Genomic DNA, 13,247 nt, shown 5'->3' with positions numbered 1-13,247 from the left:
TCAAGGAGTACTTGTCTAGCCTGCCAGTGTTGGTTCCTCCTGAACCTGGGAAGCCACTTTTAGTATATTTGTCTGTCCCGGATAATGCATCTGGATGCGTGTTGGGACAACACGATGAGACCAGAAAGAAGGAATAGGCTATTTACTACTTGAGAAAGAATTTCACGTCGTATGAACCTAGATACACTTTGTTGGAATGGACATATTGTACTTTAACTTGGATCGCTCAGAAGTTGAGATATTAATTGTCAGCGTATACCACATATCTGCTATCTAGACTCGACCCCCTTAAGTACATCTTTTAGAAGCCAATGTTAACAGGAAAGTTAGCAAAATGGCAAATCCTTCTCAGTGAGTTCGACATCGTGTACGTGATAAAGAAAGCTATTAAAGGATAAGCAATCATCTCGTAGAAAACCCCGTGGACAAAGACTACGAGCCACTTACCACGTACTTCCCAGATAAAGAAGTGTTCTTCACCGGGGAAGACATTTTAGAGTCGTACCTAGGGTAGAGAATGTTCTTCGATGGAGCTGCAAATTTTAAGGGAGTAGGAATCGGGGCAGTTTAGTCTCCGAATCAGGAAAACATTATCCGATTTCAGCAATGATAAGGTTCCCTGTATAAATAATATGGCGGAGTACGAAGCATGTATCCTTGGGATTAGGATGGCGGTCGATATGAACACCAAGGAACGTTTGGTCATAGAAGTTTCTAATTTGTTGATCCACCAAGTCTAAGGAGAATGAACCACCAAGAACGTCAAGATCCTCCCATACTTTCATTGTGTAAAGGAATTGTGCAAGAAGTTCACCAAGATCGAGATTCAAACATGTTCCCATAATCTAGAATGAGTTCGCCGATTCTCTCGCAACATTTTTATCCATGATTCAACACCTGGACAAGAATTACATCGACCCCATCGAGGTTGAGATTCGGGACTAGAATGCATACTACTTTCACGTAGATGAAGAACTAGATGGAAAACCTTGGTATCATGATCCTTGAAGTAAGAGAATATCCAGAGAATGCTACTACAGGATGGAAGCGAGCATTAAGAAGACTGAAAAATCACTTTTTTCTTAACGGGGATGTCCTGTATAGGAGGACCCCGAACTTGGGTCTATTAAGGTATGTAGATGCTGCCGAAGCAAACAAATTATTTGAAGAAATACATGCAGGAACGTGCGGGCCTCATATGAACGGTTTCACTTTAGTAAGGAAGATTCTATGGGTTGGATAATTTTGGATGACCATGGAAAGGGACAGTATTAGCTATGTGCAGATATGTCATCAGTGCTAGATTCTCAGGGATTTCATTAGGGTCCTGCCAAATGGGTTAAATGTAATGGGTTCTCCTTAGCCATTCGCCGCTTGGGGCATGGATGTGATTGGACCCATAGAACCGACCGCATCAAACATTTATCGTTTCATCTTGGTAACCATCGATTATTTCACCAAATGGGTCGAAGCTCCCACATATAAGGTTTTTACAAAGAAGGTGGTGGCAGATTTTGTCTGTAACAACATAGTCTACCGATTCGAAATCCCAAAGTCAATCATAACTGACAATGCAGCCAATCTCAACAGCGATCTCATAAGGGAAATTTGTGGGAAGTTCAAAATCGTCCATCATAATTCCACAGCATACATGCCACAGATGAATGGATCAGTTGAAGCACCCAACAAAAACATCAAGAGGATCTTGCGGGAGATAGTGGACAGTCACAGTCAATGGCATGTGAAACTACCATTTGCGCTACTTGGTTACCGCACCATGATGAGGACATCTATCGGGGCAACGCTATACATGCTGGTATATGGCACTTGATTTGTAATAGCCGCAGAGGTCGAGATACCATCTTAAAGAATCATCCAGGAAGCCAAGTTGGATGACACAAAATGGATACATGTCAGGCAAGAACAACTTATGCTCGTCGATGAAAAGAGGATGGATGCAGTTTGTCATGGCCAACTGTATCAAAATAGATGGCCAACGCATTCAACAAGAAAGTGAAACCTTAACAGTTCATGCATTAGCTACTTGTGTTGAAGAAATATTTCCCTATCAAGAGGAAGCTCAAGGTAAGTTCGCGCCAAATTGGCAGGGTCCTTATGTAGTCCATCGGGTATTGTTAGGAGGAGCATTAATATTAGGAGAGATAGATAGTAGGGTGAGTACAAAACCCATCAATTCAGACGCAATCAAGAGATATTACATTTGAAGACAATAGAGTTAGGTTTTTATGCAATAGAACTACTCTCGATCTGACTTCCCACGGTGGGATACACAGTGAACCCACGTGGGGTCCGGTCGCCCTGTTGTAATAGAAAATCTAAATATCATTTTCCTGTATTCAGAACTATGCCACGACTTGATTTCCTTTGGTGAGAATACATGGGCAATCCATGTCGGATTCAACCATTTATTATAATCGAACTATGTTTTCACCTGAATCTGTTTGGATACGTAGGCATTCTGAGACAGACTCGGTCATATCATTTCAAATTTCATTACCATAATTTTGCATTTATTGTAATCGAACTATATTTTGACCTGATTCTGTTTGGATACGTAGGCTTCTTGGGTCAGGCTTGGTCATTTCAATGTTTCATTTACTCATACCCTTGAACTACACTCTGACCTGATTCCTTTTGATATGTAGGCAACCTGAAAAGGTTCAGTCGTCACCCTAGGAAAGCCTTTGTAATTGCATTGTCTAGATTAGGAAATGATCGCATCAGCAAGGAAGCTACATCATCAAGGGCATATCTAGAAATGCATCATCAGCAAAGCAGAGCCATCTAGAAATGACACTCGCATCAGAAACATGTCATAATCCAACACGACGGCGTTTACCATAAACATAAATGATTTTCTAAAAATAATGTTTTTCTAAATAATACTGCTTTTCCACCTATCAAACCTCATGGAATAATTCACCAAAGTTGGGGCAAGGCCAAGTTTATGATCAATACAAATCAATGCCCTCCCCTACTATGAATTTTTCTTTGAGCGCAGGATTGACAGGAATCAAAGGGCATCGGATAGCATCAGAATCGACACCAGATCCCTTACAACCTCATGAGCTCTCAACCCTTATTTGTTGTTCAATTCATTTCAGTCTTGTATAGCCAAAATCTAAGTTTAAATCATTTTGCAAGTGTCCCGGAGCCAACCTCCAATGTAACTAGATCACTGTCTGCTCATGGAGCACCTTGTACATATGGAAATGTTCGCTCTTCCAACCGCAGCACCTTGTATAGAACACATTGTTTGCTTTGCCAATCAGGGCACCTTGTAGAGATCACACCATCTGATCTGCCAACCAGAGCACCTTGTATAGGTCGCATCATCCGCTCTACCAATTGGAGCGCCTTGTATAGATTTCACCGTCCGCTTTGCCAATAAAAACTCCTTGTATAGATTGCCCCGTCCACTCTGCTAGTCAGAGTGCCTTGTATAGATTGCACTGTCCGCTCTGCCAATCGGAGTGCCTTGTATACATTGCACATCGCTCCGCCAAATCAGATATTACAGATAGATCATTGCAAACCTCATAGCCAAATTCTCCAATCGAAGGATGGACCATTCAATTTCATCACACGTTTCACCAATCGACAGCCGCAAATTAGTTCTATAGTCAAGAGTGCCTCTTGGGCATGCTCCTTTTGTTTCTTATCTTATCTTGAATGTCTTGACGTATTATTTACGCAGCTTACAACCATTTTTACATTCTTGCTTGGTTCAAAGTCAAATACTCCAATCGCACAGAGGTTCCAATTCAAAGTCAAATGCTCCCATCATGCGGGGATTCAAATTCAAAGTCATATTCAAAGTCTAATATTCCCATCGTGCGGAGATTCAAATTCAATGTCAAATATTTACATCGCGCGGAAATTCAAATTCAAAGTCGAATACTCCCATTGCGTGGATATTCAAATTCAAAGTCGATGTCAAACGCTCGGACAACTTTGAAATGGTACACAACCCGACTATCCTTCAAAGTTCAAACATCCCGTCTCTGGAATCCAAAATAATGCTCCATAGTTTGGAGGTTTCAAAGTTAGAACATCCCGTCCCCGGAATCCCAAATAATGCTCCACAGTTCGGAGGCTTCAGAATTCAAACATCACATCGCCCAGAGATCCCAAATAAAGGCTAGCAGGCAGCTAGACATTGTTATTCCTGCATATTTACATTATATCCAAACATATTTTCATTATAATAGATGGGTATGTGTCTACCTTCCTTTTTTGCAGGTTCAAACACTACAACGTGGAACATCCTCTAAGAAGAAAACTAGGTTACACCGTTAATGAGGGACAACAGACTCATAATCGAGCCAAGGATCCAGTCTCCAACTCAATTCGACCAGTAGAACACCAAAATTGTCAAAATCCTTCAAAATCTATAATCAAGCTACAATTCAGAAGTCATTGGGTCTCGAAATCGTTCAGTCTCGTAGTATTTTCATAACCCGATACTGAGGCAATTCCTGCAAGAATAACTCTCTCCAAATCATCATTCTAGAACTACATATGGCCTGATCCTCGTTAAGCCTGAGGTATATAGGCGAATCAAAATCAAGATTCGACCGTAATCTCATAGGTCATTGTCTTTCATAATTCCGTACACTATACGTGCAGTATATGCCTGAAGTCGGGACAAAATTGGTCATTAAGTAAATTTCATTACTCGCAAACTCTTTTATCTTCTCCGATCAAAGAGGGGCAGCTGCTGATGACCAACTTTGACCCTCCCTTATTTTAAGTTAAATCTTTACGTTTATTGATCAACAATAATGTAGTAAAATATTTTAAAATTATTAGTATCTATTTTTCTCAAATATAAATAATATAATAGGTAATAATAAGCACAATAACCAATTAACAATATTAATTATATAATTAATAATAATTTGGTCATAAATAATTATAACTATACTACCTCTATTACTTTAATTAATTAGACAAAATAACTTTCATAATTTAATAAACGAGTATTATAATGATTTTGATAATTTAAAACTAGTTTATGTTGATTAATTTATAATACATATGCTACTTATATTTAATTATAGTTTATTGGGATTAAATAAGTTTAATTAATTTAATTATAAAATGGGGGGTTAAAACTTTAAATACGCTAAAATTTTAATTGATTGGTCTTTATTAAAGTGGCCATGAATTAAATTCAAATTCAAGCCTAATACCCTTTTAATTGGCCCAAAATACCAGCCCAATACCCTTGACCCGATCCAACAACCCATCACCCGTCCCACTTGAAATTCCTCACTACTTTCGCTCCACCAATAGCACCACACCATGTCACCCCCTCCCAGTCACTCACTTAAATAACACAGTCCATCTGGACCGTTGATCAAATTCATCAACGGTCAAAAATTAATCTCAGTTCCTCTTTAATGTTAAATCCCCAGCGTATTTATTTCCATCGTTGGATCAAAATGATCCAACGGCCCATGATTTATCCCCCACAAATATCCCCTCTCTTTTTATTTCCAAAATCTGGAGTCATTGATCTAAATGATCCAACGGCTCCCATGCAATCTCCCATCCTAGAGACAATTTTGTCTCACCAGCCGCTCCTATTTCCTTTTTTCTCTCGTTTCTCTCGTCACCTCTCACACCTTGCCATTATTGGTCCATGCAGAAATAAGTGCAATGTAACTGAAATCAATCGGAGCTTCATCATTCCCCCCCCCCCCCCCCGCTAGGAGCCAATCTAGCCAAGAACATTCCACTCCCATCATCCCCATTCAAATTTCAAAACCCAAAACCTAGCTTCAAATATGAAAGTTATAGAATCTCATCATCACGCCTTATCTCCTTCGAATCTGCCATTAAAACTTGCATGCATCTTACAAATTCGGCGGAATCTTGGCCTCATTGTTACATATGGCTATCTAGAGGTCAAACATAGTTACCTCTGGATAATAGTTTTATCCGGCGGTCCGATGGTCTCAACGGCCCCGTTCATCATTTCGAATAGGTAAATCCTTATTCTAATTTTCTCCTCTGCTTTTTTTTAAACATTTTCCCCTCTTGTTCTCGTCAGTGTTCCTCATCGATTATTAAATTCAAACTGAACTCTAAGGCTCCAATTGCATCTATAAATAAAGGGAATTAATGCCCTAACCGAACACACAACTACCATCTTGGTTTGCTGCCCCGAAGAAGATCAGTAGACTACTGATCTCCCTTTATTTAGTTAGTTGCTTTATATATTATCATGTTGTTTTATTTATCTTGTGTTTTCTGTGAAACGTCTGTCTTGTCCTCTTCATGATATGCATGTGACTTTCTGTCATGATCCCAAATTCTCACTTTAGGATGTCGTGATGGCACCTAGTCTCTAAGACTAGGTAAGCCTAACATACACAAGGATATGACAGAAACAATGACTAAAAACATGAAATAAAGCTAATAAGTATCATAATAGCTTCAATATAGAACCACAAAACAATATTCCCAAAACCCGGTGAGACTGAGTCATAAGCGCTACAGAAATGTACTAAGATCTATAATACAACACTGTCTGAATAGAAGATAAACAGTAATAAGAGAATGATGGAAGGTGACTCCAAGGCCTGCCAGCACCGGTCAGGTATACCTTAAAGTCTCTGGAAATAGCTGAACGATCACTAGCGTCTGGCACGAGCAAATGTACATGGATCTGCAAAAGAATGTGCATAAGCATTCTATGAGTGCACCACAACGGTACCCAGTAAGTATAAGTCTAACCTTGGTAGAGTAGTGACAAGGCCAGGTCAGGATACCTACTAGGACAAGATAAACTAAACAGAGCATAATAAAGACCAATAATGGAAAATGAGGAAATGAGTGATAATAAAGCAGTATAATAATGTAGGCTAGTAACAGAATTTAAGGCAAGAAAGGCAACGAGAAGTGAACACGTGATGAGAACAACAAGTAATCAAATACGGATAAATACAAGTAAGACAATGAAGAAAACAACAAGAACTAATCAACCAACAAGCCTTTTTAACATTGAATGTACAACAAGAATCACAACCGAGGTACCACGCCTCATATTCACATTTTATAATTTCAATCACAATCTTTCCTTATATCATCGCGTGAGCCTTATATTTAGATATTTTTTTAATTTTTTCCCGAAACAGCTACACGCGCTTTAGCCCACTTATGTCGCCGCGTGGCTTCAAGTAATTCCCTTACTAGAAACACACACATAAATCCCACCTTATGTCGTCGCATGCACATCAACCCCTATATTTGTACCGCCGCATGTGAATCAATATCACAACACAATAAAAACTCGCACCACATGTGCCCATATGCCACAACTTGCCACAATCAACAATACCAAGGTTACCACAATATATAGCCCATGGCTTAATCACAATGTGTACAAGAATCTCAATAATAACATAATTAATTGAAAATTACTCAACAAGGAAAGATATCTCAACAATAAACAACTTCAACCTTAATGTGATAATGGCTTACACAACTTCAACATCTATAACCCAACAAGAAGATATTCCATGAAATAACAACTTCAAGTAAGATCAATTTAAAAATAAAGGGGTAACAAGACAATAAGAGAATTAGCAACTTCAACTAAAGCATATAAGAGCAATTACGACAACAAAGGATAGAACAATTGCTAACAACGTCAATTAGAGCATGTGAGAGGAAATTTAACAAATGAAAGATGTAACACGTTGTAACAAATTCAATTAAATGCATGGAAGAAGTTTAAAAGTTTAAAACGGTCAAAATACCACATATAGCCCGTGTACACACTCGTCACCTTGTGTACAAATCTTCCACATAGTACAATTAACACAAGCAAGCCAAATCCTAAGGGGTAGTTCCCCCACACAATGTTAGCCAAGATACATACCTCAACTAGGCCAAATCAACCCTCAAAAATAGCTTTTCCCCTAAAATTTATCTCCACACAGCTCCAATCTAACAAAAAATGACTTAAAATCATCAAACACTGCAAAGGAAGCCAATCACAATAAATAAAGCTATGATCTTTACACATTTCCCAAAATGGTCAACAAAAGTCAACCCCGGGCCCGTCCGGTCAAAGTCCGGGTCCAAGGGTAGATTTCGTCTACCCATAACCTCACAGGTCCATATATGTATTTTGTTTTCAATTCCTATTCCAAATCGACTATCAAAATCCAAATTCTCATTTTTTCAAAACTTTGACAAAAATCCACAAAAGTACCTCTTGATTCTCATAAATTTGATGTTAAATCTAAGATATAATCATGAAATATACTTAGAAATATATTAGAATCACTTACCCAAAAATTGTAGATGAAAATCCCCTCTCCAAGTCGCCTCCTACCGAGTTTAGGGTTCTAAAATAAGATAAAATCCCGACTCCCAACCCTTTTGTTCTGTTCCAGATGTCGCCATAGCAAAGAAAATCTCACAAATGCGGCTACTGACAGCCTAAAAGGAACTTCATATGTAAGGCCCTATAAATTCCCGGCAAGTAAATTAAGGTTTTGTGGTGCCTATGTAGGCTTATGTATTGTATTTTCAGACTTTTTGGGTTGAACAGTGCATTGGGGAGTTGAATCATTTTGACCTAGCGTCGCCCAGCTCGTAGCGCGCTATACCATGCTATATCCCTCGCGAAGCCTGATCTGTAGTGCGCTAGACCATGCTATATCCCTCGCGAAGCCTTGTCTGTAGCTCCCTACAAAGCTCGCGAAGCCTGGTTTGTAGCTCGCTGCAGAGCGTGCCTAGCGTGGTCTGTAGCCCAGTCCGGATTTCGGAGGATCCATTCTTCTATCTTTATAATCCGACCCTATCTCGATAAATAGACATAAGGGACCATTTTTAAAGGGAGTATCTGATATTTTTAGAGAGAGGAAGTGCCCTAGAGTGAGAAGAGAAATCCCTAAGCAAATTTCTCATCAAAATCTTGCTCGAACCTTGAAATTCAACAAGAAAGCTCACAAGGTTTTTATCTAAGAGGTAAGGTTCCATACCCTAGTTTTCAATTTCGAATTTGTGTAGAAGATGGATGATTGGGAGTATGATTTTTGGATGTGAGAGTATTATTTATACATGTATGTACCAATAAGGTTTGTGAAAAGATTGTTGAGCTCAAATTAGTAAAGATTGAGTTGTGGAGTGAAGGAAATCTTGTGGAAGAACGTTGTAATCAAATTTGCACATCTAGTGTTTGATAAAATGCTCAAACGAGCTGAAACCATGAATATCTTCCTAATCTGTGTTCAATTTTGTTATGTCTCAAAATAGATTGGGATTGCTAGGATTTTCGAAACATTGTAATAATTTAAAGAAAGCTCAAAGCAAGGTATGTTGGCTAAACTACTCCCTTAGAATCTATTTCCATAATGTTCCCATAAGTTTCAAGTATGGTTGGCTCAAGTTCCTAATTTTCATGTTCCGAGTTGTTCCTAATAAATTCGATTATCCCGAGTAAGCAAAGTGTTGAAAGATTTATGTATTCAAAATGTGTTCCAATTACATCTATCACATTATGTTATCCTTCGGGAATGTGTCCAAGAATGATATGTGTATGAAAATGTTATGGCTTTGAGTCGTGTTTCAAATGAAAGTTATGATGCCAAATTGTGGGAGAAAAACTCGATATGCTTAAGACTCTTAATTGCTCATATGTGTACCTAAAGTCTTGATTTGAAATGCCTTGTTGATAATCTATAAAGATGAAGGAAAGTGAAAGAAGTGGGTTGAAGATGTAATGTGTGGCCACCGTACTTATAATGAAAATTATACTTGTGGCCAATGGTGAGAATGAAATGAAGTAATGTGAGAATGGTTATGAAATGAGCCTTGATTCAACTGTTCCAAATTGACTTCGAAAATAGATTTGCCTAAAAGCTTATGTCCTCAAGTCATGCCCCAATATGGCTGCTTTAACTGATGCTATGCTTTGTAACTATTTTCAATGTGTTTTAAGCCTTTACATATTTGAGAGTTGAAATTGTGCACTGCCCTTTTGAGAAAAATAATTCAAAAATAGATGGTGTATTACTCATTTATGATTTTAACGTGTGTATCTATTGCTGGTCAGTTTTCCCCATTCTTTGGGAAGAAACTTATTGTGTTTAAAGTTTTCATTACTAATGAACTTGAAGTTATGATTTCTGGAATATTTGATTTGTTGATATTTATGATGATGATCCATGAAACTAAAGAAATGAAAGTGCGGAATATGAAATATGGCCAACGTGCCATGGACGAAGAATCATAAGTATGGCCAAGAGAGCCAAGGAAATAATGATGTTTTGAATGGTTGAAAATACTAACGAAGATATATATAGTGTTAAAGATAATGAGGTGAATATAAAATATATTTGAACTTTTTTGTTCCTTGTGCGCAAAAATAAAAAGGTTTTCGGGAGTATCGTTAGTCACCGAGGAAGGGTAGGTAGGAATAACCTAACCCCAAAACTACATGTGTCGGTGTAGGGTGCATTGTGATTATTCCCCTTATTTTGGATGAGATTGTTGTGATGAGAATATTCCCCTTTATTAGGATGAGGTGATTACTAGAAAAGGGTGATGTCGATCCACACGGCATTGTGGTGAGACGGCCTAGCCGGTCGGGTCGTGATCGGACGCCATGTCACACACATGGTGGTGATTGTGCTGGAAATTATAATTGAATGGATATAGGTGGTGCATCAATGGGCAGCTTTGGTCCTCGTTAGCAGTCACTCTCTATTCACCAGGTTTTGCTGAGCCCTACTCTATTCCGGACCTGATGTCATTTGATGTTGTACATTGTGTTTTGAGGTATAGCCGGGGCCTTGTTGCTGGCACTTTCATACTACTCTTCTATTGTACTTAGAGGCTCCGTAGACAGGTTGTGGGTGGTGTTTGATGTTGTGAATTGAACTAGAAGTGTTGGTATTTGGCAAACATATTTTTTTTCATTATATCTATAAACTCGCAATATTTTGGAAATCGTAAATGAATTTCTTTTGAGAAATGGGAAAAGAATAGGGAACATTTCACTCTTCTCATGTATATCTCTTGATATTGATTTTATATTGTTCATGGGTAAGATTGGATAGAAGGCATCAAGTTCGCTTGCTCGACCGGGTTATCTCGGTTGAGCGCCGGTCGTGCTCCCCATGGTCGGGGCGTGACATCATAAATGCTACAATGGGTTCGCAATTGCGAACCCTCTCCCCATCGCAAACGCCACAAAGTATGTCGCAATTGCGATTCTACCCAGATTTGCCTATATTTGCAATTGCAAGTAAGGCATCGCAATTGCGATACCTGACCCTCACTTGTTCACTTCGCAACTGCGAGGCCGGTGCTCGAAGTTGCGACATCAGAGACACTAGCATACTAGCAACCTACTTTCAGTCCAAACTTTTCCGAAACACGTACGAAACTCACCCGAGCCCTCGGGGCTCCAAACCAAACATCCAAACAAGTCTAAAAACTTCATACAAACTCTATCGCACGATCTAAATACAAAAATAACATCTAGAACTACGAATCAGACATCAAAACACATGAATTTCAAAGAAAAGTTCAAGAACTTTTAGAATTGCAACCAAGCGTTCGAATGTTATCAAATCAACTCCAAATGACACCAAATTTTGCAGACAAGTTCCAAATAGTATAACAGACCTATTCCAAGTTCCAAAACCAAATTCTGAACCCAATATCCAAAATTTAACCTACGGTCAAACATGGGAAATCTTCTAAACCTCAAATTGCCAATTTTTGGCAAAATAAGCCAAATCTACCTAGGGACCTCCGAATTCGATTCCGGGCATACACCCAACTCCAAAATAACAATACGAACGTTTTGGAGACATCAAAATACCGTTCAGGGGTGGTTTTTACAAAAGTCAAATTTTGGTCAACATTTCTATTTAGGCTTCTAAACCAAGAACCTAAGGGTCCAAATCAACCCCAAACCTTCCCGAAATGAAACTAACCAACCCACAAGTCATAAAACCACAAATACACATGTGTGAAGCATCAAAAGAGGAAAAGTGGCGCAAATACAAAAAATGAGCGATTGGGTCGTTACATTCTCCCCCTTTTAAAAAAATGTTCGTCCTCAAACGTGCATAGAGACATACCTAAAGTGATGAAAAGGTGAGGATAATGACTTCTCATGTAGTCAAAGCAGTCTTGAGCTTTTGAAAACTCACCTCACACTCCTCAGACCATCTGAAAGGAGCACCCTTCTGGGTCAATCTAGTCAAAGGTGCAGCATGGATGAGAAACCTCTACCAAACGTCGATAACATCCGGCCAGCCAAAGGAAACTCTGAATCTCAGTAGCTGAAGACGGTCTGGGCTAACTCTGAACTGCCTCAATCTTCTTTGGATCTACCTTGATCCTCTCACTAGGCACCATGACCCAAAAGCGCCACTAAATCAAGCCAGAACTCACACTTGAAAATTTTTCCATATAACTTCTTCTCCCTCAAGGTTTGAAGCACGATCCTCAACTGCTCATGATCCTCTCGACTTCTAGAATATACCAAGATGTTGTCAATAAATAAGATGACGAATGAGTCAAGATATGGCTGGAATACACTGTTCATCAGGTACATAAATGTTTTTGGGGCATTGGTTAGCCCAAATGACATCATGAAGAACTCGTAGTGACCATACCGAGTCTTGAAAATAGTTTTTGGGTTATCAGGGTCTAAATGAATCTTCGAGAACACTCTGTCACCTTGAAGCTAGTCAAACAAGTCATCCATACGTTGTAATAGGTACCTGTTCTTCATTGTAGCCTTGTTCAACTGTCTATAATCAATACACATTAGCATAGTACCATACTTCTTTTTCACAAACAGAACTGGAGCATCCCAAGGTTACACACTAGGCCGGATGAAACCCTTATCAAGCAACCTTTGCAGTTGTTCCTTTAACTTCTTCAACTCCACAGGTGACATACGATATGGTGGAATAGAAATGGGCTGAGAGCCCGGCACCAGGTCAATATCGATATCCCTATCGAGAAGCATGCCCGATAGGTCTATTGGGAACACATCTGGGAAATCTCTCACTACTGGAACTGAATCAACGGTAGGAGTATTAGCACTAACATCCATCGTAAAGGCTATATAAGCTTCACACCCCTTCTCAACCATACGTGGTGCCTTAAGAAAAGACACCACCCTGCTAGGAATATAATCTAATGTACCCCTCCACTCCAATCGCGGAAGACCTGACATAGAC

At 39.1% G+C, this 13,247-nt stretch overlaps 1 protein-coding gene across 1 annotated transcript; it reads left to right on the top strand.

The window, feature by feature from the left end:
* The first annotated feature begins 979 nt into the window (after positions 1-979).
* LOC142175240 (uncharacterized) lies at positions 980-1,831 on the top strand. Its single transcript, XM_075241819.1, has 2 exons — positions 980-1,131; positions 1,591-1,831. The coding sequence occupies exons 1-2, from the start codon at positions 980-982 to the stop codon at positions 1,829-1,831; spliced, it is 393 nt and encodes a 130-aa protein (XP_075097920.1).
* Positions 1,832-13,247: the final 11,416 nt, after the last annotated feature.

Source organism: Nicotiana tabacum, chromosome 21 (assembly GCF_000715075.1).
Source record: "Nicotiana tabacum cultivar K326 chromosome 21, ASM71507v2, whole genome shotgun sequence".
Taxonomy (NCBI): Eukaryota; Viridiplantae; Streptophyta; class Magnoliopsida; order Solanales; family Solanaceae; genus Nicotiana; species Nicotiana tabacum.
Note: the sequence above shows the minus strand (reverse complement) of the source record. Positions and strands in the feature narration are given on the sequence as shown.